Source organism: Sphaeramia orbicularis, chromosome 20, assembly GCF_902148855.1.
Source record: "Sphaeramia orbicularis chromosome 20, fSphaOr1.1, whole genome shotgun sequence".
Classification (NCBI taxonomy): domain Eukaryota; kingdom Metazoa; phylum Chordata; class Actinopteri; order Kurtiformes; family Apogonidae; genus Sphaeramia; species Sphaeramia orbicularis.
Window position 1 is genome coordinate 41,226,456 of NC_043976.1, and position 27,971 is coordinate 41,254,426.

At 38.0% G+C, this 27,971-nt stretch overlaps 2 protein-coding genes across 6 annotated transcripts in view; both read left to right on the forward strand.

The window, feature by feature from the left end:
* Positions 1-9,507, forward strand: part of tnikb (TRAF2 and NCK interacting kinase b) — a 71,636-nt gene extending 62,129 nt beyond the window's left edge. For all 5 annotated transcript variants that reach the window (XM_030123370.1, XM_030123371.1, XM_030123367.1 and 2 more), the window contains 6 exons: positions 456-590; positions 744-844; positions 1,475-1,624; positions 2,259-2,418; positions 5,442-5,581; positions 6,908-9,507. In XM_030123370.1, the coding sequence (XP_029979230.1) occupies positions 456-590; positions 744-844; positions 1,475-1,624; positions 2,259-2,418; positions 5,442-5,581; positions 6,908-6,991 (770 nt within the window). In that variant the 3' untranslated portion in view covers positions 6,992-9,507. The remainder of the gene's footprint in view (positions 1-455; positions 591-743; positions 845-1,474; positions 1,625-2,258; positions 2,419-5,441; positions 5,582-6,907) is intronic.
* A 7,202-nt stretch (positions 9,508-16,709) lies between these two features.
* On the forward strand, positions 16,710-27,776 carry eif5a (eukaryotic translation initiation factor 5A). The gene is made up of 5 exons (XM_030123444.1): positions 16,710-16,730; positions 18,490-18,677; positions 19,893-19,997; positions 25,415-25,546; positions 27,041-27,776. The coding sequence occupies exons 2-5, from the start codon at positions 18,510-18,512 to the stop codon at positions 27,104-27,106; spliced, it is 471 nt and encodes a 156-aa protein (XP_029979304.1). The 5' UTR covers positions 16,710-16,730; positions 18,490-18,509; the 3' UTR covers positions 27,107-27,776.
* The last annotated feature ends 195 nt before the right edge of the window (positions 27,777-27,971 follow it).

The window sequence follows — 27,971 nt, forward strand, 5'->3', positions numbered from 1 at the left end:
CCGTCTTTCATGTTTTTGTCTTGTGTCTTGTACATCTTTTTTTTTTCACTTTTTTGTGTTTTGCATTGTTACATTATTTTAATTTTGTTGTATCTTTTCCGTCATTTTCTTCTTGTTGTGTCTTTTATATTATTTTTCATTTCGTTGCGTCTTACATTCTTTTCTTCTGGTTTTGTTGTGTTTTTGTTTTATTGCATTTGTTGTGTGGTACTGGCCACACATTTAGGTTTCATTTTGTTTTTTTGCTGTTTTATTGTTCCATCCATTTAATTCTTAAAAAATGTTAGGAATAGAAAGTCTGGATATTTCAGTTAAAATGTAGAAAGCATAAGAAAAGCAAAAGAAAAATACTGAAGTTAAGTAAATACAAACTGTATATGTTATGTACAACGAAGTATTCATTCTCTCTGAACATTCCTGATCCTAATCCTAGTTTTTGTTTCTGCTAACACCAGGGAAGAAGAACAAGCTGCGAGTGTATTATCTGTCATGGTTGAGGAACAGGATATTACACAACGACCCAGAGGTGGAGAAGAAACAGGGCTGGATCACGGTCGGAGAACTGGAGGGATGTGTTCACTATAAAGTCGGTACGTCCGACCTGAACCCAACGCACTTTCAACATTTGTTTTCCATCTTTAACTGGTGTCATTTGTGACCACGTTCATATAAAATCAAATATCTACGTGTAACTTGTCATATTTATGTGACTTAACAGTCTGTTTTTCTTCATCTTCCTCCAGTAAAGTACGAGAGGATTAAATTCCTGGTGATCGCTTTGAAGAACTCTGTGGAGATCTATGCCTGGGCTCCCAAACCCTACCACAAGTTCATGGCCTTCAAGGTACCAAACATCAGACCCTCAGACTGGATCAGGTCAAAGAAATGAGGGATCAGATTCAATCACAAAGTCTGGTCGAGGTCAGACTGTCAGGATGCACTGGTCCGAAGTCTGAGGATTCAGACTGGATCACATTGAATCCAGACTGGATACAGATGGAACCCAGATTTGATTCATACTGGATTCAAGTTGGATCCAGAGTGAATTTTGATTGGATTGAGATTAGATCCAGATCAGTTTCATACTGAATTTAGATTTGATCCAAATTGCATCCAGATCAAATTCAGACTAGATTTGAGTAACAAAATGGAATAAAGTTTTGTTGATAATCCATTTATGTCATACATTGGAGGTCAACTGATGGTGAATTTTTAAGACAAATATAATATCAATAGTTTGGAGCAGAAAATGAATCACATAATTGATAATCAGCAATTGATATCATCCATGAAACAGCTATGTTCTTCTTCAGGAGGTTTGATTTGTGTGCAGCCATTGTCATGTTTAAAAGATTCACACAAAGGATTGTGGGTGTTAAACCACATTAAGGGTCAGATCCTGGTCCTGGACTTTGGACCAGTCCTCTGAGACCTGTATTTTTAAGTAATCAAGTCCTGTACCTGTTGTTGTCAGTCCTTCACTGAACTGCAGCACCGCCCCCTGCTGGTGGACCTGACCGTGGAGGAGGGCCAGAGGTTAAAGGTCATCTACGGCTCCAGCGTTGGCTTCCATGTCATAGACGTGGACTCCGGAAACCCCTACGACATCTACATCCCCTCACATGTGAGTATGTGAGACCATGTTCACACCTAGATCTGGATCAGACCAGAAGGAGACTCTGTTATGCCGCGTTTCCACTGCATGGTACCGGCTCGACTCGGCCTTTTTGTGTTTCCATTACGGAAAAGGACCTGGAATCTGGTACCTGGTACTACTTTTTTAGTATCACCTCCACCGAGGGTCCAAGACTGGGGAGCAGATACTAAAACGTGACATGCAAACACTGCAGAACACTGATTGGTCAGACAGTCGTCTCTGTGACCCACCGTTTTACAAAAAACAGATGCGGAAGTTGACAGTAAATATAGCAGTAGGTTAATCCACATGATGACAGCCCACAAAACTACACCATGGTTTGTCGAGGAGGTTCAGACGTAAAAATTCAGTATGAGCTTGACGAGACATCATGCAATGGGTGAGTTTATCAGTAACTCTCTGAGCAGACGACATGGAAGTAACGCGCCGCATTGCTATGACGTCCAGGTACTATAAAGTTGGTAGTATCCTGTAAAGGAAACGGTCTCCAGGAATGGGACCTGGTACCCGAGTCCAGTTGAGCCGAGCCAAGTCGAGCCGGTTCCACATAGTAGAAACACAGCGTTAATGTCTCGCCCCTCCTTTCCCCTCGCCCCCACAGATCCAAGGTCAGGTGACCCCACACGCCATCGTGGTTCTGCCCAAGACGGACGGCATGGAGATGCTGCTGTGCTACGAGGACGAGGGTGTCTACGTCAACACCTACGGACGTATCACCAAGGACGTGGTGCTGCAGTGGGGAGAGATGCCCACCTCCGTCGGTACGTCAGCCAATCAGCTCACCTCTCCATGACCCCTGACCTCTAGAAGCACTGTTTAACCCCCAATACCTCAAACAGAACTGTCCTGTTTGCTTTCATCTGGTCATTTAGATGACTGTCAAACTCATCTGAGTTCAGGTTCCACATTCAGCTCAATATGATTCTAGAAATAATGATAATAACTCCAAACATCTCTAATTTTTATAATGAAGAAAGTGAAATACATGGTGAAATGTTTACATCTACAAACTATCCTTTAAAAATGTGAATAATATGATCAACCTGAAATGTATTAAGAAAAATAAGTGCATTTTAATAATACTCTGCCTCAGTTTGTTGTTTACACATGTGCATTATAACGTACAGATCACAGTGGATGAATAAATACACAAAATATTTAATAACAGACAGAATATTGGTAAAATTACACTTTTTTATTATTTTACTTGATTTTTCAAGTTGTTCATATTTGTTCAGGTTATTCACATTCACACTGTTATGAAAGGATAGTGTGTAGATGTAAACATTTTCATATAATTCTACATTTTTGCACTAAAATAATGGTGTCGTTTTACAGAATTACTCTGCATCGTTGTTGTGTGTCATTGTTTTATGCTGTTGCTTTGCGGCGTTGCTTTGCGGCGTTGCTTTGCGGCAGTCTGCAGCTCATTGCAGCGAAATGATCTGAACTCAGTTAATGTTTAACTTAGACATGGACTCTTACTAAGGACATGTGGCACGAGCTGGGAATCTAACTACCAACCTACTACCTAGTGTTTATTTCTGCTAGAATGAAATGATATGACGTGAAGATACATGGGAATAAAGCCGTGTGTTTTCTTGATTTACCTCCTTGTGAAATGCTTTTATTGTGAAAGGTAATAATCGGAGACAGTTGAGGTGTTTTGATTTGACTGATCAACACCTGGTAACAGAAAACACTGCAGTTTAAAACAACTTAGAAGTAAAAATAAAGCTAATGGTGATGGTTTAGAAGCTGGTATTGATATTTTTCTGAGTGAAAAGAAACCAAATGAAAGGGGAAACTCTCGTGAACCGATTCAGTCTGGTACTGATGTGAAAACCTGCCACAAAACAGAGAAAAAAGGAACCCAGTGATAAAATATATGGCAAAGCAAAAGCAGAGCAAAACCATAAATTATTCATCAGTCAGACCACGTGGAGAAGAAATAGGACACGACAGATCTGAGCTCAGCATGTCAGGGATGGATCTCATTTTATGATTCAAGTGCATCTGTACATTTATATTGAAAATTCGCTGCTTCACTTATTTTTAAAGCTTTTATTTGGACCTAAAACATTTTTGTCATGAAACATCCAGAGTTACAGGTAAAAAAATCTGAAAATCTATAATCCACGCTCTTAAGCAAAACTAAGTATTTTTGCATATTTATTTAATAAACTATGTGAACCAGGAGCTTATCAGGCAGCAAAGTGTAAATACTGTATTTACACATAAAAGTTCACAATATCCAATTCAACAGAAACGTGAAAAAAACAACTATTTAACCTTTTTACATCCAGTAGTTTAATGGAATGTAAACAGAGAACTGTAAGGCCTGAACTGGTTAAAAAAACATGTTAGTTATGGAATACATTGATTGATTGATTGATTATTCCGAGGATGTGCAAGTAAAGAAAGATGAAGAAAAAATTTAAAACTAGAAGCACTCGGAGAGCGCAGACCTCTGCCAAGGCCAATCAGTGGGCCCCCGTGGCCCCCCCAACACCCCCGATCACCACCAAAATTTAATCATTTGTTCCTTGTGCCAGTATCAACATTTCCTGAAATTTTCATCCAAATCCATCCATAACTTTTTGAGTTATCCTGCACACAAACAGACAGACAAACAAACCAGCGCCGACAAAAACAGAACCTCCTTGGCGGAGGTAAAAAGAAAACACAAAAAGAAAGTAATGAACATAATAAATGTACAATATGAGGTTGAACTGACTCAAACCCCATTCATTACCACATTCATTTCCCATCTTTGTTGGTGTTCCACAGGGCTCAGGTCTGGAGCCCTTTCTATTTCTAATTATATTACTGTTATTTAAATATCTGTTTGTTTGTTTATTTATTTATATAGATGCTCCCTCTCTGCCTGGTCCTTGTATTTCCACCTATGCAACATCAATAGACTTCGCCCCCAAACTCAGAACCCATCATTCAGACTTGCTTACTCTCTATAATCCCCAGTTCCAATTGCTGTAAATCTTGCTGCTCTTTTTTGGTTTTTTAAATTTTTTTTTTACAGTTTTTACGGTTGTTTTATGTCCTCTAAGGTGACATAAGGGCAAAGACACACCAACTCGACTACCGACTTCAGTGTACGTTCCGCGCTTGCGTGAGACGTAAAACCAGAAATGACGGAACATCTCTCTAGACCAAAACCCAGAGCTCACTGTCGTCAGTCATTGTTGTCAGTAGATAGTGTTGAGTTGTCAAGAAGGGTTGTTGTTGTACTTGTTGAACGGATGGGTAGTAATAAGAAAATCCTGGCGTTGTCAGCTCTTGGGCTTCTGCTTGTAGAAGAAGAAAGATGTTGCAGGCAAAAACTGAAGTGAAATCGCACTATGCTAACAATGCTAACAGTGTTTACTTCATGGAATGAATGAAGTCCATAGGCAACACTGACTGGCACTCATTCAGGTACGATATGAGCAGTGAATGGACTGGTATAGAAGACAATAATAGTGTGAAGTACCTTGGCAGAGCTGGATTCACATGGAAACTTCTCCTTCACTGATTCACTGATCAGATAGGTCCGACTGAACCACTGGTAGTGGCCGATTACACGTGTGGAATCGGCTGAAAAGACTGGCGACAGCATTAACGACAGCTGATTGCACAGAACACACCAAACAGACTCATGTCACCGACCTCGCCAGACTGCCTGACGACATCCGACCACCAAAAATGGGGTTGGTGTGTCTTCGCCTTAAATCGACCTGTTCATTGTGAGATTTGGCTAACGCTGAAACTCCCGTCGCCTCCACAGCCTACATCCACTCCAACCAGATCATGGGCTGGGGAGAGAAGGCCATTGAGATCCGCTCGGTGGAGACGGGACACCTGGACGGCGTCTTCATGCACAAACGGGCTCAGCGACTCAAGTTCCTGTCGGAGAGAAACGACAAGGTGAGTCAACGACAAACCACAGACTGCAGCCGACAATGAAACCACGGTGACGTCTGACAGCTGATGTTCTTCAGCTGGAAACCCACATTCATAAACACGTTGAATTAAATATCATTGGTCATGGATAAACCTAAACAACAACACAACTACACATCAGATAAACCAATGAAATGAATGTCGAAACATACTTGAGTTTTTGCATCTTTAATTGTGTTTTGTTGCATCTTTTACAGAGTTTTTTTCCCTGTTTCATCTTCTTTCATCAATTTCAAGTCATTTTTATCTTGTTTTGTCTTAGGCGTCATTTTGTTTGTCATTTTTTTGTCTCAATTTCGATCATTACATCTTTTTGGTCATTTTAACTTTGTCTCATTTTGTTTCTTCTTGTTTTTTTTCTCATCTTGCTTTGTTTCGTTTTTCATTTTGTTTCATTTTTATTTTGTCAAGTAACAACAATTACACATTAAATAAAGTAATAAAATGTACACAAATTTTCGAAATGCACTAATCTTTTTGCTTCTTTAATTGTTTTTGTTTTGTTGCATCTTTTACAGTGTTTTTTCGTGTGTTTTCTGTCTCTAGACAAAGAATGTAACTTTGGAGAATGGACGAGTATTTTACTGGGACGAAAAGAAAAACATGCTTTTTATGTTTTAGCACAGTTTGAACTATATGAGAGAATGTCTAATGTAAAATAGGCTGATACTTAAAATATTAATCTTTGTTACCAAAAATGTGTTTGTTGTTTAAAAAAAAAAAAAAAGAAAGAAAGAAAATTAATATTATTGATATCGTTAATGGCAAGATAATTGTACATTTCTATTTTGAAAATTTGAAGTATTGTCTCAAGGTCTGGTTGAGTTGATATTTAATTGTTTAAGCAACATTTTAATTTTTCTTTAAATGTGCACAACAAATTATTCAAAGAAAAGCAAAAAGAATGGTTATAATATTAATGTTTCTTTCAATTAATGTTATACTTGAACCATTATTATGTTGGGGGCTGGGCGATAGAAAAAGTTTGACAATCAACGTCAAAATGTTGAGAAAAATCATTTTTATTCATTCAAAACAAATCAAATCAGAGTTTATTTATATAGCACTTTACAACAACATAGAGAAGCCCAAAGTGCTTTACATCTAAAAGTATGATGTAAAATTAAAAGATAGAAACAGGTTAGTCAAGTACCATAAATATGCATAAAACAATAGGACACAACACACAGTGGTAAAAGAGACCACAGATTAAACCTGATATCATTCACCATAATCTGAGCAGCGTTGTTGAGTAAAGTGACTGATGCGTCGTCTCGTTCGTTCCTGCAGGTTTTCTTCGCCTCGGTTCGCTCTGGAGGCAGCAGTCAGGTCTTCTTCATGACCCTCAACAGGAGCTCCATGATGAACTGGTAACCTCCTCTCCTGTTACCCACAATCCTCCTCTTCTCCGGTCTGGACACCGCCATCATCCGGACAGACGGACGGGAGGACAGTGTGTGTGTGAGTGTGTGTGAGTGGGTGTGTGTGTGTTTTATGGAGGAAAAAACAACAAGCTGCTGCAGGACGAGTTCCACCGTCCGACCGTAGGGGGCGCCGCAGACCTGCCCGAGTCCACCCACTATGGGTGGACGACGCCTCGGCCTCGACGGTTGCACTTTAATGGACGCCGACATCCTGCCGAGTAGCCTTCGAGGACAAGCTCTCTGTGTAGCACATAAACCGAAATCCTACAGGGTGTTCACACTGCGAGTCGTCCGTCGCAGCCAATCAGACGCCTGCGTTGGGTCAACGTTGCCGGCTTTAAAACGTAGCAGCAGATTTTTAGACACTTTTACCACAAATGTTTCAGTATAAAGGATCTGCACCTGCTGGACGTTGGGGCGTCCACAAAAAAACAGATTAACCCTTTCATGCATGGTGTTATTTAAGATTCAGTTAAAACTATATTATTGACTATAATTACTCACAAGCAGCCAAAACCAAATTTACTACATGGATTGTTTGGTTCTAAATTATCTTACCTGCCTTGAACAGTTATTATTAGTTAAATTATTATATACTTAGCTAACGTATTTATTTAGCATCACATGTTAAAGAAAAAGATGAATTAATTGTACGTATTTATTGGTTTATTTAACAGGGACATTGTACATTAATTGACATTGCTGTAAATGCACCAGAGTTAGCATAATGGCTATTTTTCATCTGCAGTCCCTAGACAGATGTTAAATTGTTACCTTAAAAGGTTAGAAATTAGAAATAAGTTTAATTAAAATACTTTACACCTGTCTCTTTTCCTTTGGTTTTAGTATTTTTGAAATATATTCTATTTTTGCAAATACTTGTACTTTTTCTGTCAAACCAGCTAGCATAAGCTAGCAAACTAACTGATGCTAACATTAGGCTGTAAAATAATTCAGATATTCATTGATGTTTATGTTCATAAATGTTTGAAAAACCTTAAAGATGTGCGGTTTTTTAAGAAAACACATGTTTCTAGAGCTTTAGTTAATTTAATTAAAACAAAATGTGGAAAACCTAGCATCATGTAATGGTCACTCTACAAAAGAACAATGTTTATTTAGCCAATGAGAAATAATTGGAGTCTTTTATTTAATCACAAGTAAGCCAAAGATAGCATTATTTAGTTACATTTAATTATAGTTCTTGGGTTAAAAAAAAAAAAAAAATCCTTAATAACCTCTGAATATTGTAATTGAAGTGGTTTGAGAGGAAACAGGAATCTTTCTTTTCACATTGTACAAAATCTGTTCTCTTCAGATTATTGCTTTTACCATCCACTACAGTTACATTTATTTTGTTTTCCTTAATAAATCCAACATTATCTTTATGGAAATCGACTGTTGGAATCCAATGCTAAAAAAATATATTTCTCATCAAAGTGGTACTTAAGCAAACAGTCGACTGTAATATATGTATCTCACTCAAAATAATCCAATTGGACACATTATTTGTTTGGGAGTAATGAGCCCATTCAGTTTTATAATAATTCATGCATGAAAGTGTTAAATGTTTCCTTTGTTTGGCCTTCGCTCCACGTTAAAGCCTCATTCATTCAGGAAATTGGTTGGAAAGTTGAGTGTTTTTGTAGCAAAAATGTGCAACCATAAGCCATAGAAAACATTTGTGGAGTTCAGAAACAAAACGAGAAACGTCCTGCCATTTTAAAATTAAAAAAAAACTCAAATATTAGGTATCGCTGAATCTAAATCCAATCTGAAACACTAGGTACGTGTTTTCACTCGTACTTTTTTAGTTTGGCCTTTCCATTGTCATTAAACATGAATAAACCACTGTAATATTATGTGTCTGAACAGAAGTAGATGAAAACAATCAATAAATCTGTTATTTTAGGAATCAGTCAAATACAATAGTTAAGTTCCATCTAAGGAGGATTATTTACGGAGCAGGAACTGGGACGTCTTCTTCACATGGATGTAAAACTGCACCTTGACGGATCAGCGAAGGCAAACAATCATCAGGCTGCGAGTTTAGTCGACTGAGATCTTGTAGCAAAAGCGTAACGGCGGCGTCCGTTTTCCCGATGCCGTCCTGGTCTCAGATCAGCTCGCAGTGTGAACACTCGACCTGAGTGCTGCTGCTCTAACACCACGTATGTCTCTTCCCTTTTAGAAAGGCCACGACCAAAACACCTGAAAGAAGCAGCGTCACAGGACGGTGATTCGATTGGAGTCACATGGCGGCCATTTTCCTCCGACGCCGGCTGAGTGTTTATTTGACCTTTAACCTGGAACACATTAACATGACGTTAACCATCTGAAAACATCTGAGCTTCATGCTGTGACGTGAAAGGAAAAATGGTCGCCATGTGACTAACTGATCTACCAGGAAGATGATTTGTTCTGCACATGTGCAAAAATACTACTTCCTGTCACCAGTACTTGGAGGTAGATTTAATAAAAGAGATTTCCTAGATTTAATTTTAAAAAATTATCTTTAGTTTCAATAGTGACGAAAAGCTCAGTTCACATGCGTTACTGACTTAAGACGTTTTTCTTCTGTTACAAGTATCAAATAATATGGTGCAAATGAAATACAGAATAATTCCAGTGTTAAATTTAGCCAGCTAGCTAATGTTAGCTGCTGTTATTTCCATTTCTTTCACATGTGAAATTTCTATTTCCTGTTACTTTTGAGCATTTTCTGAGATTCTGTTGAATTAATATAAATATGACTGCTGGTTTTAATAGTTGTAAAATACTTCTAACTTTAGCTTGATAGCTCAACATAGCTAACAATTACTATTGAGTTAACAGAAGCCAAGATAGCTAGCAAGCTAACAGTTGTGTTATCAAGTGCAGTTTGCCAGTTCAGTCAGACTGAGGAGAAATTACATTAAAGGTTAAATTCTATTTAGTAATCTAAAAGACTTGGGGCTTATTTAGAGAAAAACACATATATTGAGCCTCAGACAGTTATTATTAATGAAATTATTATTTATTAATAAAGAAAATGTTGCTAATCTTTTAGCATAATATATTAGAGAAAGAAAAACATGAATTAACTGAATTGGAAATAAGTTAAACTACTTTGCAACACTCGCTGATATTAAAAAATATGTTTACTTTGGCTTTAGTAGTTATGAAATATAATATTCTGTTTTTGCAAATACTTATACTTTTTCTGTCAAATCAGCTAACATAAGCTAGCAAGCTAAGTGAAACTAACAGGTGGTAAAATAGTTCAGATGTTTATTCGTGTTCATAATTTATTTAACCTTATCTATCAGTGGATTTTGAGAAAACACTTGTTTCTGGAGCCTTAGTTTATTAAATTAATGCAGAATGTGGCCGATCTTCTGTATCGTTAGTGCTACAAAACAGCAATGTTTATTTACTTATTTAGAAATAATTTGAGTCTTTTATTTCATCACAAGTAAAAACTAAGATAACATCTATTTAATTACAGTTCTTGTGGGAAAATTTCCTTTAATAACGTCTGAATATTACAGTTGAAAAGGTTTGAGAGGAAATGGGAATCTTAATTACAATCTATTCTTCATTTTTCCACAGCTCATAAATATTAGTATTTAGTTTTTTATTGAAACTCAGAGGAGAATGTGGAGAAGGTAGGGCTGGGCTGTATTTTCAGTTTCTGGTGTTTTCTCTTGCAGCTTCCAAACTACATGTAGTTGTATTTCCAGACACTGGTGACAGGAAGGATTTTCACTCACACGTTGAACAAATCAGTCTTGTGTCACATCCCCGTTCGTCTGTGGACGCTGCGTCCTGTAGGTGTTTTCTGAAAGGGGAACGACGGTTGTAGATATTGTATTATTGCTGTAACAGCAACACAATAACAAATCGTAAACACACAAGAAGAACCTGGCATAGAGTAGTTTCCACCTCCTGGACCACGTGGACCTCCTGGATCTCCTGGGCCTGGACCTCCTGGACCACCTCCTCCCGGGTCCTGCCGTTCTGTGTGCACTGCACTCGTGTAAATACTCACTGACGTTGAGGACTGACTGAGGAAACAATACCAGTCTGGATTTTTGTCTGTAAATCTGTCGTTTTCTCCGACTGACTGCAAAGGTTTATCTCGGTAACCGATCACGAGTCCCTCTGTTTTTTCACTGTTTATTTAGTTGTACATTTGCATGGTGCCATACATGTTTTACTGTCATCACTTGTTATGAATTGTAGGTTTAAGGCAATACACGAGCTGGTCCGACTGTAGATGAAAACTACAACGTCACAGTCAGATTAGTTAGGCTTGTACTCTGGATTATTACTCATTTCCCATTAATCTTATATTTTAGGCATTTTGTTGATGCTTAAACGCAGCAGGAAGATCTGTTCTTTTACTTTTCGGGGGCTTAAACGCTGGTGCTTGCAGGATAGCGACGAGACTTTGAGAGAGAGGTTCGTCTTTTACTTGATAATCCTTCCATGTTCATCGATCTAAAAGGATGCGATAGGTGTAAGCGATGCCACTTTGAAGCCTTTTACATGTGCAGGATGTTCGCGTTAATCAGCACCCTGTGAATAAAGGTGAGGAGGCAGGGTCAGTTTGGGAAACCATAGATAAAAGATATATATACTGTAAGAATTTTCGTTATGATGATATCTTACTGATCATTTTAGAGAAAGACAAAAAATAATGTTACTTATTAAAAGCTTAGCTGTCTTTCTACAGAATAGAGAAAATAGCTATAAGAATTTCTAAAAAACAAAAAAATACAATGTTTTTATTGTGGTATTATTTGTATTTGTATTTCAATTTTTGTACGTATCAAGACTGTGAACGTGTGTGCGTACGGCTGTCGGCGTGTGTGTCTGTGAGTGTCGCTGGGCAGGTGTGTGTGCACAGGTGTGTGACATGCATGTGAGTGTATGTTTTCACCTCGTCTGAATCACTGGAATCGGTCAAAAGACAACCTCAATCTGGTAACGCACATCTGTGATGTTGGAAATTCTACAATAAATGTCCTCTCCTTGTACAGCAATGGCCACCGCATCGCTCTCTTCTTTAACAACAACAGATTTTCACTCAAATATGACAAAAGTGGGGCATATTTACCATGATGCACTTAATTTTCTCCTTCTGTGTCCAATTTATCTCTTGCATTATTGTCCCTTTTACTTCAGATGACAAAAAAGGAAAATGGACAACCAGGCTGAAACAAATCTCACTCTGTAGGATATGTCTTTGGAACGCCTTTAGCTTTAACACAGTGTTTTTCAACCTTGGGGTCAGGACCCAACATGGAGTCACCTGGAATTCAAATGGGGTTGCCTGAAATTCCTAATAACTGATCAATTTTTTTAAAGAAGTAAAAAATGTACTAATGAAAAATATATGTTGAGAGACAATCACAAAACATAAAAGTCATGACAAACTGATTGATTGAAGCTGAAACTGCAGCATTGTGGTTCTGTTTATCTGTCAAATGTTCATTGTGGTCAGTTTCAGATGCTGCAGCTCTTTCATAATTCATAGTTTGAGTTCTTGTTTGTTCAGTATTAATTGTCAGCCTTGTAAATCACAGCTGGACTGACTGTACATATCCTGACCAAGGAAAATCAAATTCTCACTTTGTGCAGTAATCTACACCTGGATTTACTGCTTCCATCCATAATAATATACATTATATAGACTAAATGGCGTCTAAAATTAATGTTTATTTGCAACATAGTATAGAAAACTATTACATGATCAAAAACAAATTAATTTTAACGAAAAAAAAAAAAAGTCTGGTTTGAATGTCTGGGGTCGGCAGAAATCTGTGATGTTAAAATGAGGTCAGGAGCCGAAAAAGGTTGAGAACTACTGATTTAACCCATAAAGACCCAGTGATACTTTTGTGTCAGTTCCCAAATATAATTTCCTCTATAATTAACCTTTCTTAAGTGATTTATCACCATTTATTAGAATACTATCTTCTGTACTTGGCATTTTATCAGTATAAATCAGGTATTTTCCTGTATTTAACTCGCTGATCGTGTAGATGTCCATTAAAGCTCAGAGTAAATTCAAAGGGTTTTTTTTATCAAAACAGAGGAAACTGAAAAAAGTGTGGCTGATTCAGCGAAGTACATCATTAACTCAACATAAAAACAAATGTCTCCATCCATTGTCATTGATCCAACTCTATGGGTTTTACTGGTGAATCAATGTTGTAGAAGATGATGGTGTTTCCACGGTAACTATGATGCCCCTGGACATCTAAATGGGTCATATCTGATGACCATGAAAAGATGAATATCTGTATTTTACACCAATTATTTACATGTATTGATAAGATTAGTGGATCAACAGGTATTAAACAGTTTAGATCAGTAGATGCTTTTGGTCAGTGGTCTTTGTGGTTTTAATATACGCACATTCCCATCATGCATTTCCACACTGCCACGGTATTCCAAGAAATACCAAGAAGGTCAATAAGTAAAACCAACATTTAACTATTAAAAACAGGTCAAAAGTAAGAAATATTCAGGTTTATTAACTGGTTTAATCATTTACTGCTGGGCTGTTAAAGTCATTTTAGTTCAGGTTCCACATACAGACCAATATGTTTTCAAGTGGGTCAGATCAGTAAAATAATAACATGAAAACTAATAATGACAGTTACAAACTTTTGTCTATGTTTGAGAGAGAAAAATAAAATTGCATTATGGAAATGTTTTCAATTATAAACTATCCTTCCATGAAAAATGTGAATAACCTGAACAACCTGAAACGTCTTGTGAAAAATAAGTGTAATTTTACCAATATTCTGCCTCAGTTTATTATTTCCACATGTACATTATAACATACAGATCACAGTGGATCTACAAATACACAAAACATTTGATAACAGCAGAATATTGGTCCAATTACACCAATTTCTCTTTAGACATTTCAGGTTGTTCATATTTGTTCAATTTAGTCACATTTTTTGTGAAAGGACAATTTGTAAATGTAAATATTTTCATGTAATTTAACCTTTTTACACTAAAAAAAATAACAATTCAAAGTTGTCGTTATTTGTGGGTTATTATGATAGTATTTCACTGGTCCAACCCACTTGAAATCACATTAGTCTGTATGTGGAACCTGAACTGAATGAAATACTCAAATAAAGTCCAGTACTCTGTTTCGTTGGCCACCATTGTGCTTCTATTACAGCACACATTCACTGTGACATCATGTTAATAAGCTAACACAATGCCACAGCCTTTAATTACTACCCTTTAGTCTGGTTTAGTTTGCTTTAAGTCTGGTTTAACCATCAAATAGTTTAGTTTTAGCATCTTTTAGACTTTGTGAACCTACATCTGACCAACTGAAGCAACCCCAGATCATAACTCCGCCCCCACAGACTTGGACTGCACGCACTAGGCATGATGGGTAATCACATCATCCTCCTGTCACGTCACTCTAGAGCTGGGTCAGTCTGGACTCATCAGACCACATGACCTTTGTCCAGTGAAACAGTCCAGTCTTTTTTGCTCTTCAGTAAATCAAAGCCTTGTTTTTCTTATTATCTTCACTTTTCTTCTGGTTTTCTTGAAGCTACATGATGGTTCAGTCCCAATTCCTTTAGTTCACTTCATATTTTGTTTGCAGAAATGTTCTTATTTTCACTATTAAATATAGACATGACTTACAATGTTGGATCATTACAGTTTAATTTCACCAAACCTCCTATAGATGATGGTTCACAACTGTCCTCCCTTGTTTTATTAAACACTGGACAGTCTTTAACATCTTTAGTTCTTTTTTTTGCTTAATGTAGGACAATAAATAGTCAGTTTACTGTCTGACATGGTTGGTAAATAAATAAGAAGCTCCTCACTGTATTAGTTAAAGGTTAATCTCAGAGTAAATATTTCTGTTTCGTCCTCTACATTTGTCTGATGCTTTAGTTCCTTTCACAGTTCTTTATCTCCTACCGTGTCCAATGAAAAATCTACAAATGTGATGATTTTTCAAGGATCAAGTGTTTCTTTATGTGGTGATTTTCTTGTAAACTCTTAAAAACCGTCTCGGTCCAGTAAATCAAACTCCTGATAATCTGACTCCATAAAAAACTCACTTGTTAAAGGTTCAAGGTAAAAATACTAAATAAGTAAATAAATGACGTAAACAAATACAGATCAAGAATTATCTGAAGACATTATCCACAGTGTTTCTTCAGAGATGGGATGTCTTTAAAGTGTTTTGTTTTTCATAGTCATAACATGCCTAACGTGTTTAGTTAGAAAACGTGAAGGTACCTCACTTTATGAATGTGATATTTCCACAAAAGACAGAGTAATTATGTTAAATCATTGTTCTTAGAGTTCATATCCAGAGACAGGACCACACCGTCTATATTGGGAACCAGGACCTGGTCTCAGTTTATGTTTAAAAGAACATAAAGAAGAAACATCGAATACTCAGAACCTGAAAAGTACCAGCCTGTACCATTAAGTGAAGACAGTCATATTCACATCGAATAATTATTTAATTTCAGATAAGACTTATCATAATTAAAAAAATAAATAAATAAAAAGACATTGTAACAGGGTTGAAACTGGGGTAACAGCATTACACAAACTAACACAGTTGAATTATACATGACTTGACTGAAGATTACAATATAAATGACAAAAATAAAAACTGTGGACCCCAGGAATGATACATAAACATGTCAAGAAGACCACAAAGTGGATTTGGTCACTCTGTTTTTCTAACTACAGTAACAGTGTTACAACAGGAAAATGAATATTATTATAATAGTTTTCAGAAATAGATGCTGTGAAATGTAATGTAACTATTAATGTCAATCACAGAGTTTTATTATTAAATAAAGAAATGATGATGTAATTTCCTCTGTGTCGTGACTCATTGTTTTTCCTCTTCCTCTGCCATGATACATAGATTTCAGTAACAGGGTTGCAGGGATGCTGTGGGACACAACTTCATTGCATCATTACTATTATTTAAAATATGTTTATCATTAAACAAATTGTTTTAACAATTACAAGAGACATATAAACAGATTCATACAAAAAATTGCATTCAAAACTTATTTTAATGGTTATATTTATTTCAAGTTTGTTATCGAGAGGATGAGATGGGGGGGGGGGGGGGGAGATGTCATTTTCGGGGGTGATTGAGATCTATTTGTTATTTTGAATATTTTGGGCACATTTTCTTCCAACTCTATTTACATTTTGTCTCAGGTTGAGTATAATTTACACATGAAATACATGTGTTAATACTTTGTGCATGGATTATTTAATTATACAGAATTTTTATGGGTTAATTCAGGAATGTCCCATGACTTTTATTCAGAAAGATGTGTTGTTTTTAACAGCTGTTAACTGTTTTCATCAATAATATTTAAATATCTAAAACAGTGAGAACAAGTGTCATTAATGGTGAGAATAATGTCACCTGTTTCAATGCTCTCTGCATATTTTCATGGTTGATAATTAACTAAATTAAAATAAACACACATGCAGATGTAATCCTTTCTTTAACTGAGCAGCGTCAGCCGCCATCTTTATTTCCAACATGGCGCCCGTCTGCCCCCTAAACGCATAAGCCCCGCCCCTTCCCTCTTCTCTTCTCTTCCTCTACGGATGCTGCAGTGAAGTTGGACGCGCCTGCGCACTCTCGGTCCTCTTTTTCTTGGAAGGTAAGTGTGGCATGGCGCGTGTTTCTGCCTCAGGGGGGAAAAACGGAGCACTTAACGGCATTTAAGAGCCTTATTACCGGCTTCGGGAAGACAGAGTTACCGGTGTATCACTTTGGAAAAGTGTGGAGGTAGTTATCGTGTTTCTCGGTGGGTACAGTCGGTGGCAGGGCTGGGTGTGGGTGCCCGTGCTCGAGCTAACGTTACCAGGCGGAATCAAAGGGACATGCGGCCTTCAGCGGCGCGGTCGGTGGAAGCGGCGTGTCACCCTCTGTCTTCAATAACACCTCAACTATAACTTCGTGGTGGGACTCTCCGGTCCATCGGTCTCCTGCTACTTAAAACTCTCAAATAAAACTTAGATTGTGCCTGTATTAGCTGCTTAAATTGCTACAGCGTTGAATGAAGGCTTAGCTACGTTAGCTTCGCGTCAGGCTAGCTAATGCATAACGGAATGCGCTGTTTGAGAAGACGCAGCGAGAATTACAGAGTTAAAAACTGTACATTGACTTAACATTAATGCAATCCTCTACATTTCTTCACCTGGAAACGCGCCGACGGTACATTTTCCGTCATTTTTGTTGGCGGATCTTATGTGGTTATTGTTAGCTGGCTTTGTACCGTTATCTTGCACTTTTTAACGTAAACTCCGGGCCGGCTAACTTACATCACAGCTAGCTAATCTAATAATGCCATGTGACCGAATCACCCATTTTACATTTAACTAAAACTAGTGCTTTAGTGTCAGGATTGTTGTGTAATTTAATCCGCTAATCCTACTTTTAATCCGTCGTGAAGTTCAGGGGAAGTTGATGTTTGCTAGCGTAGAAGACCGTCGTGAATACGAAGTTGGGTAGCCTCGTGTTGAGTTTCTCCGTAGTTCCACGTTTCGGCCTGACTGGATATACATCGATGAAAATTCTGTTAGTTCACCTTAACAAAGGTTTTGGCGTGAAATGACAAATTAAGCACTTTTACCCAAATCCCGCGATAGTTATTAACGCTGTAACTGATGCGAGAGGTTGAAGCGTCTGCAAGGGGAGACCGGCCATTAAAGTGTCATTAGAGCCACTGCCATTAACAGAAGAATGTTTGAGTCAGCCCAAGTCATCCGAACTGTTTCTGACGGATCTGGAGAAAAAAAAGTTCTTTAATGTAATTGTAATAATTTCAACGGGCACTCTGAATCAGGACCTTGTCAAATGACTAGTTTAAACATGAGAATGAAATGCAGTAAACAAAGTTGACTCGTTTATCAGCCATGTGAGGAGCAAGAATTTATTTTTAACTAAAAGAAGTGAACCTTTTTTAACTAACTGACCATCAGTTGTTCCATACTCATTGTAACTCTAATGTATAATTATAGTTAGTCACTAAAAAATGTAATTGTGCAACTACATTCTTTTAGCATCCAAGTACAAAGTGGACTATGTAGCAAAGTAGGGTCACCTCTTCTATCACCTGTAGTAAAAGGTGATGGTCATTAACAGCCCTTTAATTGTTCTCCATTTGTTCAATAAAGAACCATGTGTTGTGTGTGTATATAAGGGATTAAAAACATCTTTTTCATACATTGGCTGAGTCTCTGCAATCAGATTTCACTGTCCAGACATTAGTTTTTGTGATGATACCATTGTTCCAGTTTCCATAGGAACTGGACAGAAAATCCACAGTGCTCTATTTTAAATGAATGTTAATCCTCATTGATACTTGTACACATTCAGGATGAACTGTCATGGCTAAATGTGTTTGTCTTGTGCAGCGCCCCTGACCCAACGCACCATGGCAGATCCCGATCTTGACTTCCAGACCGCCGAGTCTGGCGCCTCCGCCACCTACCCTATGCAGTGCTCTGCTCTGCGTAAGAACGGCCACGTGGTGCTGAAGGGACGTCCATGCAAAATTGTGGAGATGTCCACCTCCAAGACCGGCAAGCACGGACACGCTAAGGTAGAGATGAGCTTGACACGATGATGCAGCTTTAAATGAAAGTAGAGACACATCAGCAGCAGAGGAAAGCTAATTTGGATCCTTTTCATTGATTTCCCTTCAGTTTCAATTACATTTTGAAAGTGAGTTTGCTGTTGAGTTGAGTCTGTATTTTTTGACAATACTAAGATCTATATTAGTTTTAACTAGGGTTGCAGCAGTGTGTGATTTAAACGGAACAATAACATCCCAGAAAATGTATCAGATACTGATTTAACAGTTAAAATGAGTCTTTGAGGAATGAAAACAGTGTCCCAATTGAAACAAATGACAACTGTATAATCACCATTAGAAGAAAATAATTCTGGAGGAAAAAGAGCAGGCCCTCAGGTTCTGTCTTGAACTAAAATAATCAACTTGTTCCTTTTGAACAACAAAAATAGGAATGGAGGAAACAGTTTTTTCCCACTGTACCTTAGATCAGCAAATGTACAGAGTTTGGAAACAAGACATTTTGTCATCTAGATAAACTTTAAACATCACAACCCTGGTGTTTTTCTAATGGTTTATATCAAAAAGGACAAAGTGACAATGAACTCACCCATTGTTTTTAAATGTTCACTCAGAACAACCATCCACAATAACTGGACAAACACAAAAGAGGAGAGTTCTCAGTAGGCTTAGTTTTTGTAAGTATACCATGCACTTTGAGGCACATTTTCTGTAAAACCTCATTTTTCATTCAGTTATTGAACATGTTTTCCCACACTTAGTGTCTGTTTTTTTTCACTGGTTTTTGTCAACTGTAACCTTGCCTGGGGCTCGGTTGGCGCCTTGAGCCTCTCAGATTTCAGGCTGGTCTGAAGTGTGCTGCACAGCCTCCTTATCTTCTTCTTTAAACAGTCGGGTGTTCCCACGTGGGCTGTACTTTGCCCTTCTGTGGGGCATCAAATGAAAAATGCGGTTTGTTTGGACATAAATCTTCAAACTGTGACTTTGCACCTGTTCTCTGATGGAGGAGCATTTTTATTGATCACCCCACTTATCATGGTCATAAATTAGAGGTTCCCTGCTTGTGACTTCAGTTTAATAAATGCTGCACATTCTGGGACCAGTGTGTTAAATCACTGCATCACGGTGTCTAGTTAGATGCTAAACTTTGACCTTTTGCAGGAGAAGTGCACTTAAGTGCTTTGTCTACGCTGTCAGTGCAGTAAATCTAATGTTGCGTTGCAGGTTAACCTGGTTGGTATCGACATCTTCACCAACAAGAAGTATGAAGATATGTGCCCCTCCACCCACAACATGGATGTCCCCAACATCAAGAGGATAGACTACCAGGTATGCACTCTCCAACTTCTCACACAGGTGCGAGGGCAGCGCTGATGTTTGAGAGAGCATGTGACGGGTGGCGTCCGTGTGTTTGCAGTCGTTGGGCGGGAGCCTCAAACTCTGACTCATACAGTGGTTGAAAAACAGTCTAATTTTGGCTCAGTAGTGTCCTGTGTCTGTGAATTAGATCAAGTTAAGACAGGTGTTTATGAGCACTTTTCGTACCTTTAACATAAAGTGAGTGTAAGGAAATTAATGTACCAACTACTTCCACATACTCAGGACTTGTATGTCCTTGAAGGGCCTAAATATGTGTCCAGTTGATGGATGGTATAAACACAAGGCGTCTGCAGATCCAGATGGATGCCTTGGACTCTATAGTTCTGTATAGGTTCATCACCATTATGACACAATCACCATATCTTATTTTATTTCATACTTTTGCTGTATATTTTAGTGATGACATCAAGAACTCATTTTTATTTATATAGCACCTGTCATAATATGATTCTCAGGGCATTAAAATACTTATAGGCACTGGAAACCCAACAAAGCCTTCAGGAACAAGCCCAAGGAGACAGTGAGGAGGACAAAGTTCTTTTACAGAAGGAAAAACCTCTTCCTTGACTCTGGTAGTGGACAGAACGATGAAAGGAAAGAGCGCAATCACTGGACAAGATGGAGTTCACAAATGGAACTAGAGCTATGTGGAGAAAGTAACAAGAGAGGGGAGAAAGAACTATGAGAAAGGACAAAGTTATAACAGACATCTATAATACATGGAGAGAAGAGAGGTGCACCATGGGAGGCCCAGGACTATGCAGTTGAAACAAAGGTGTGGCTCAGGATTACAAAAGCCAGCTCTAACTACACTATGAGTCTAACTCTAGGAACTGCAAGTAAACCTGCACTCTGATTGGATCTGTTTATTTGTAAGTTAACAGAAGGATTTTGAATTCTAGAATTTACAGGAAGTGAGGGAAGTGAAGCTGATATTGGATGTGATGTTTTTCCTCCTGTTAGTATTCACGCTGCAGTACTGAGTTAACTGGAGGCCTTATTTGGAGAATTTGACATTTTAATGGCGGGGCGTTACAGTAGAACCTAGATGTGAGAAATGCACAGACTAACTTTAGGACAGGACGTTCCTAATTTTGTCAGTATTGCGCATATTCAAAAAGGCCATCCTGGACACTTGTTTAATGTGTACTACATAAGTCCTCATCTAAAACAACTCCCAGGTTCCCCACAGATGTACGGGATGCCAAAAAAATATCAACCACATTATGTAAGTGTTGTTTTTGGGCCAAATACAATAACTTTGGTCTTGAACTCAGTTACAGGAAAGTATGAGTCGTCCAGATTTTTTAGGTATGCTGGAAGTTGTACTGAATTGTTTTATGGTCTGATTAGCATAGAAGTGGAAATTTAGGCCATATTCCCTTATGTCGCCTAATAGCACTTAGTGAAAAAGTGTGGTCCGAACACTGAACCCTGTGGGACACCATTAGTACCCCTGGTGCAGATAAATGACTAATAATGTACAAACTGGATCTTTAAGGGGTGAATTAATCCAGCTTGGTGTGGTCTGTTTAATCCCAATAGATTGTTCTAATATCTATAATAAAATATCTGTTATCAATCCCATATCCTCGTGAGATCTTTAATAGCTTTAACCGGTGCTGCGGCATTGTCTAAATGCTGACTGAAACTCTTCAAACAGATCATTCATGTGCAGGCAGGAGAGGAACTGATTTACAACTGCTTTTTTTTAAGGATTTTAGAAAGAAGTAAAAAGAATTTGGTCGTAGTCGGCGTCAACACCTGGTTCAGAAGTACATTTTGTTACACTGGGTTTAATTGTTGGCTTTAAAGGCCTGTGTTACATAGCCTCTTAATAGGTTTATTAAATCGCATAGAGAAAGGTCATTTAAAGGAAATATCTTGGGGTGTTTTCACACCGGGTAGCTGAATACGTTGGACCCCAAAGTCCACTTACATTTATCAGTGTGAATGTAAACATGAGGACCGTACCAGAGTCTAACTGAGAAGGTAGTCCCGGGTATGGACAGCATGGACTCCAGTATGGAACGTTGCCGTGTGAAAGCGATCCGTACCCGAGACCAGACGTGACCTAATCACCGCTCTGACTACAGAAATGACCCAATCACCATAGGTGGCACTCCTTTTGTCTCCTGAAAAAGCCTCGCACAAGCTCGCCTTATCAGCCGAACCACTTAGTGATATATCAGGGACAAGAAGGTCGCTCTTCTTTGTCTCAAACAGGCTAACAGAAAAGTATTACCTGTGAACAGAACAGTCGCTTGGTTGATGATGTAAGGGTTTGTCACTTTCGTGTTTGTTGGATAGCTACAGAATTCCCTCCACACCGCCACCTACTGCTTCAGCCCTGTAACACCCACTCGTTCTCGGGCCGCAGTATGTGCTTGTGAACACATCTGCAGGAAAGGTGTGAGCGTAGCCAAAATACAGCATGGATCCAGATACCAGTCTGAAAACGCCCTTAGTTGTCTAATTGGGCGTGAATTATTTTGATGAGATGGCTGTGGCTAGCTCTGAAAGTGTTCAAATATTGAAGATGTTATTTAATCCAGTCATGGGATGTGAGGTGTACAGGGATGGAGGGTTCTACAGGGCTCAAACGAAACCTGGGATTGTTCCTGTTGTTGTTTTTTTTATATCATGGAAGATTAGTGTGGTTTTTGCATTATAAAACTTTTTTATATTCAATTCAGAAATCTGAATTTGTCCCCATCAGGCAATTTAAAGACACATGAGCAGCAGGATTATACAACACTGTAAACAACCAAAGACATGAAGGAAAACAAAGAAAATGTAACAAATAACAATTTACAATAAATAACATGTGAATCTATGAGGTGTGTGTGTGTATATGTATGTGTGTGTGTGTATGTATATATATATATATATATATATATATATATATATATAATATGGCGGTAAAATGGATAAAGTGCAGACAGGACATGACAGAATGTAAACATGGACTATGAATTACAAGAAAGTTCATATTCACAATTACTGCCAAAGTAGTCACAAATATGTGAATAACCTGATGTGATGAGGAGCTGAGGTTGAATATCTGCTCTGATGTATTGATCGATGCCTTTAGAAGTAAATAATCATGTCTTTAAACTTGGTAACGACATTGTAGGATAAAATTGTATTTCTCTGCACTTTGGTTCATAAATGTGAACTCGACAGTTATTAAAATGATCAGACAGCAGAGGATTGTGGGTAAACTTCACAGAATTTTCTTCGCCATCTGACTTGATGTTCGGTTTGAAAAGCCAATTAAATTTAATTTTGAAGTGGCGTAGACAGGAAAGCGGCCATTTACCCTCCCACCACGATTCTGTCGTCACCAATCGATTTGTCAGAACATTGAGTAAATCTGAGAATGAGACAGAGTAGAAGTGTGTGTTATCCAGTCTGAGACTCAGATTAAGGCTTTTGGTTGAATTTTGTCAATGAACAGGTCAGGTGGTCGATCGTTGCTACGCCTCCTCCTGCTTTAAGGAATTTGACAGTTACTGATACTGGGAGGAGTAGAATTAATGAAACGGATGAATTCACCAGCTGCAAGTCAAACCAGATACAACAATACAATCACGAGGAACGTTATCTAATATCAGAATCCACAATTAATTTTATTTTTCATTCTAAGAATGTTTGTAGGTTTTTGAGTAACTCCTCTTTAAGTTATTGATTTGAATACTAGACAGGAAGTAGGCGGGCTCTGTGTGCCGGTGATGGCCAGCATTTCGATGTCCTGGTCTCTACTCTGGGGAATTAATTCTGTCATGTTAATGGTTAGAACTGCACTGGAAGAGTCTCCTGAGTAGAGAGTCCTGACTAAAACACTTTCCATTTAATACTCGTTCTGTTAAATAAGGTTTTGAAATGGTTAAATCAAAACTAATCAAGCTCTTGGATTAAACCTTACACCCACCTCATCATACATCTGTATTTATTTTTGCTTTCTTTTTTTTTTAATAAATCTTTTAAACAACTTACGCCCTGCTCAGAACTACCAAACATTTAACAATTTTCAGGATTTCACCCTTTAGATCAAGGTTATTATCATTAACAAAAATAAACAAAATGATGAAAACTAGAACTGAAAAAATGTTTTTGTTAACTGAAAGAAATAAAAACTATAATTAAAAGAAAAAACGATAACTGAAACTGTATTGTGTGCTTACAGAACTAACCAAAACGTATTAAGTTATGGATAAAATTCCCTTCATTTTTGTCAATGTCGGATTGATATGAAATCAATTTATTTTGCTCGAGCAATTTTAGCTGGCGGCACCATATGGCACTTCTCATCACTTGTGGTTTAGAGTCGTCTTCTGGTCCCCACTCTACCTGGAAACATGGAGACTCAAGTTGGGAGGAAGCAGCGGAGTCCTGTCTGGGATTTATTTGAATACGATGGCGAGGAAGAGAAAACATTAAAAAACAAACTAAAACTAAACATTTTGAGAAAAAAATGAAAACTAATAAAAAATAGCAAACCTGCGCTAGAAACTTATTAAAACTAACTGAATTAAAGAAAAAAAAAAACTAAACTACAACGAAAAATCCAAAACTATTATAACCTTGCTTTAGATGCCAGTTTGATTTATTTGAATTCCGAATGATTTATTACAAAAAATAACACAAATGAATTATTTTCCATGTAATAAATATTAGGTGGGTGGAACATTGGTTGTAATTAGAGCCTTGGATATGTCAAAGATGAGCATCATTGATTTGACATGCATTAGTATTTTTTGTGATGTCAGATACTCCTTCTGGTTTCCCTCATGGACAAAAATACTGCACTGACTTCCATTAGAACCACATTTTTTAATCTCATTGCAGTTACACTTTATAACCGTACATTCTGTCAGCATTTTTAGAAGAAAAAGAGTGATATTTTTACTGTATTCCACCAGTTTCAGCTATTTTCCCATCATAGGTTGATGCATGAAATTCTTCGATTCAAGATTCTTAAAAAATGAAAAAGAAAATGTACAACAATATCCGAGGAAGACCTAAGGGTTAAAGTTGTAAATCATTGAATCTTTAACTGTCGTCTTATGTTTGGATTTAGAAGTTGGTGAAACATCAGTCCTTAAACCTACACGTAACATAGATTTGCCTAAGTTGTGTTCGTTTGTTTGGGGTTTTTGTTTTTTTTTTTTTTTATCACCTTTAATTGACATGTTGGATACCTGTGGACATCCTGTCTTATGTCCATGTCTGGACAGTAACGTGACAACAGCAGTGTTTAAAGTATTGATGTTCTGTGTCTGAAATGGTTAAAATTCAGGTGTTTAACAGAGGGGGCGGGGCTTTACCTGTCAGGTCATGTAACCGATGTCTCCTCCCTCCAGCTGATCAACATCAACGACAGCTTCATGTGCTTGATGGGCGACAACGGCGACATCAGAGAGGACCTGCGCGTCCCTGACAATGAGGTCGGAAAAGAAATCGAGGCAAAGTTTGAGGCTGGTGATGAGTTCATGGTGAGTGTCTCAGTTCACGGCGCTGCTAAGCCCCTCCCCAAATCTGCACACAAACTAAAATACAAGCATTAACATTAAGCTTTATTAAATTCTGTTTTTAACACTAACAGCTGCTTATTGTACCTCAAATTATCACAGAACTCCAAGGTTTTCTGTTTAAATCATGAAACTGTTTACATTTACAAACTATTATTCCACAAAAAGTGATTAATCTGAACAAATACGAACAACCTGACATTTCTAAGAGCAGGTCTAACATTGTTGACGATTTACACATGTGCATTTGAATTCCATAGAAAAATGATGCATTTTAATTTCAAAACCTTATATTTTTACCGTGAAAGGTTAAGTCAAACATTTGGAAGAGTTTGATTTAGACACAAAAACATTCAATTATCAGCAACAACATTTTATTTTCTTAAACAGCCAGTAGGTTTCATTGCAATTTCTAAATTTAAAGTCAGTTTGGTAAAGTGTGTTTTTAGATGTTAATTTGACATTTTTGACCCTTTTACATTTTCCTGTTTATTAAAATCGCTGGTCATTAATACTTGAAGGTTTTTTTTTTGCTAATATTGTATGAGGACAAACATTTCAGATCTGCAAAGGCACAAAACATTTAGTAACAGGTGTAGTAGAGTTCAAGTTTTAGAATTAATGACCACTTTAGAAAGTGGTCATTAATTGTTACTTTACTTTAGATCATATTGGTCTGAATGTGGAACCTGAACTAAAATGAGTTTGACATCCTTGATTGTTAATATCAGAGTATCTTTTATTGGCTAAACTTTTACAGCCCACCAAAGGGTCCGATCCAGCCCTCTGGTGGACACTGAAGATCAACAACAATCAAGGATGTTCAAATCATTTTAGTTCAGGTTCCACATTCAGACCAATATGATCTGAAGTGGGTCAGAACCAGTCAAATACCATTATAATAACCCATAAATAATGACAACTACATTTAGTGTAAAAATAAAATTACATCAAAATGTGTGCATGTACAAACTGTCCTTCAACCAAACATGTGAATAACCAGAAATGTCTTGAGAAAAATGTTAAATTTGACCAATATTCAGCCTGTTACAAAATGTTTTGTATTTGTAGATCCACTGTGATCTGAAAGTTATATGTACCTGTGTAAATGATGAACTCAGGTGTAATATTAAAGTTGTACTTATTTTTTTGATAGATTTCAGTTTATTCACATTTTTAAAGAAGTCATTTTACTCTAAAACTGAAAAGTTTGCAGCTATTATGTCACTGGTCCGACCCATTCAAGATCATATTGGACTGAAATGATTTGAACGTCCTCGATCGCTGACGCCTTCAGTGGCATTTTTGCATTTCACAAATTCATCCCGTGGGCCGGCTCGGACCCTCAGGCGGCCGGTTTTGGCCCACAGGTCGTACGTTTGACACCCCCGTTCTAAATACCGGGGTTCCGTCCCGTGTCCAGTTTCACATGATTGACTCGGACATGCTGTGTTTCAGGTCACCGTGATCAGTGCCATGGGGGAGGAATGTGCTATCGCTACCAAGGTCTTGGCCAACAAATAGGGAGACGGACTTTGCTGCCCAGGCAACAAGCACCACCCACAACCAGTCTCTTGCATTCTCATTGGTTCTGTCACCAAAGCGTCGGCCTTCACAGACAACCTCAATCATTCTGTTGTGATTCTCTCATCATTGATCTGTTGATTTCTCTCTCTCTCTCTCTCTCCCCTTTCCTTCCATTGCTGTTGGGAATGTTCCATGCAGTCGTCTGCCTGGTCCTCTGCCTGATCACTGAGGTTTTGTTTGGTAACAATCGACTTTATATAAAACGACTTAAAAAATACCCGTCAGTTGCTCATTCCTGCTTATTTTTGCCTTCAAAGTGTTGCCACTCACATTCCTGAATGTTGAAATAACACCGGGATTCAGCTTTTGTATGATTATTTTTTATATTCTTTAGACTGAACATAGCAGGTTTAAAGCCTTTTAGAGGGAAGGGAGGGGGAGGGGGAGGGGGGCAGTTTTTGAGTTGTTAAAGCAGCGGGAGGGGAGGGTTTGCCCCTGTAGATACCAATCCGGTTTAGGTCGTCCCTCTAGCAGCCATACCGCTTCCAGCATGGCCTTGGTTTGGGTTTGAGGAGCCCCTGAGGTCCCCCCCCCGTCCCCCCCAGCATGTCAAAGCTCCAACAAAACCAAGAAAACGAGTAAAATCCCCCTAAAAGAAAAAAGTAAACAGAAACAAACTTCAGTGATGTATCTGCCAGTCTCTTGTCTGTGTAAACCTGAGGGGGTGACGCCTCTCGGCCTCCCCCGATACAAAAGGAGTGTTCTTCTTTTTCTTTCGAGGCGTGAGTGAGTAGCGGCGTTGGCCTCCGAAATGCGGGAGGCGGTTTGCAGTGGGGTGTGTGTTTTCGTTTAATTTTTTTTT

Excerpts from the sequence above, each read along its gene's own strand:
- eif5a (XM_030123444.1), top strand. The coding sequence starts at position 18,510 with ATGGCAGATCCCGATCTTGACTTCCAGACCGCCGAGTCTGGCGCCTCC. Across the intron at positions 18,678-19,892 it reads GCAAGCACGGACACGCTAAG|GTTAACCTGGTTGGTATCGA; the intron begins GTAGAGATGAGC and ends GTTGCGTTGCAG. Across the intron at positions 19,998-25,414 it reads TCAAGAGGATAGACTACCAG|CTGATCAACATCAACGACAG; the intron begins GTATGCACTCTC and ends TCCTCCCTCCAG.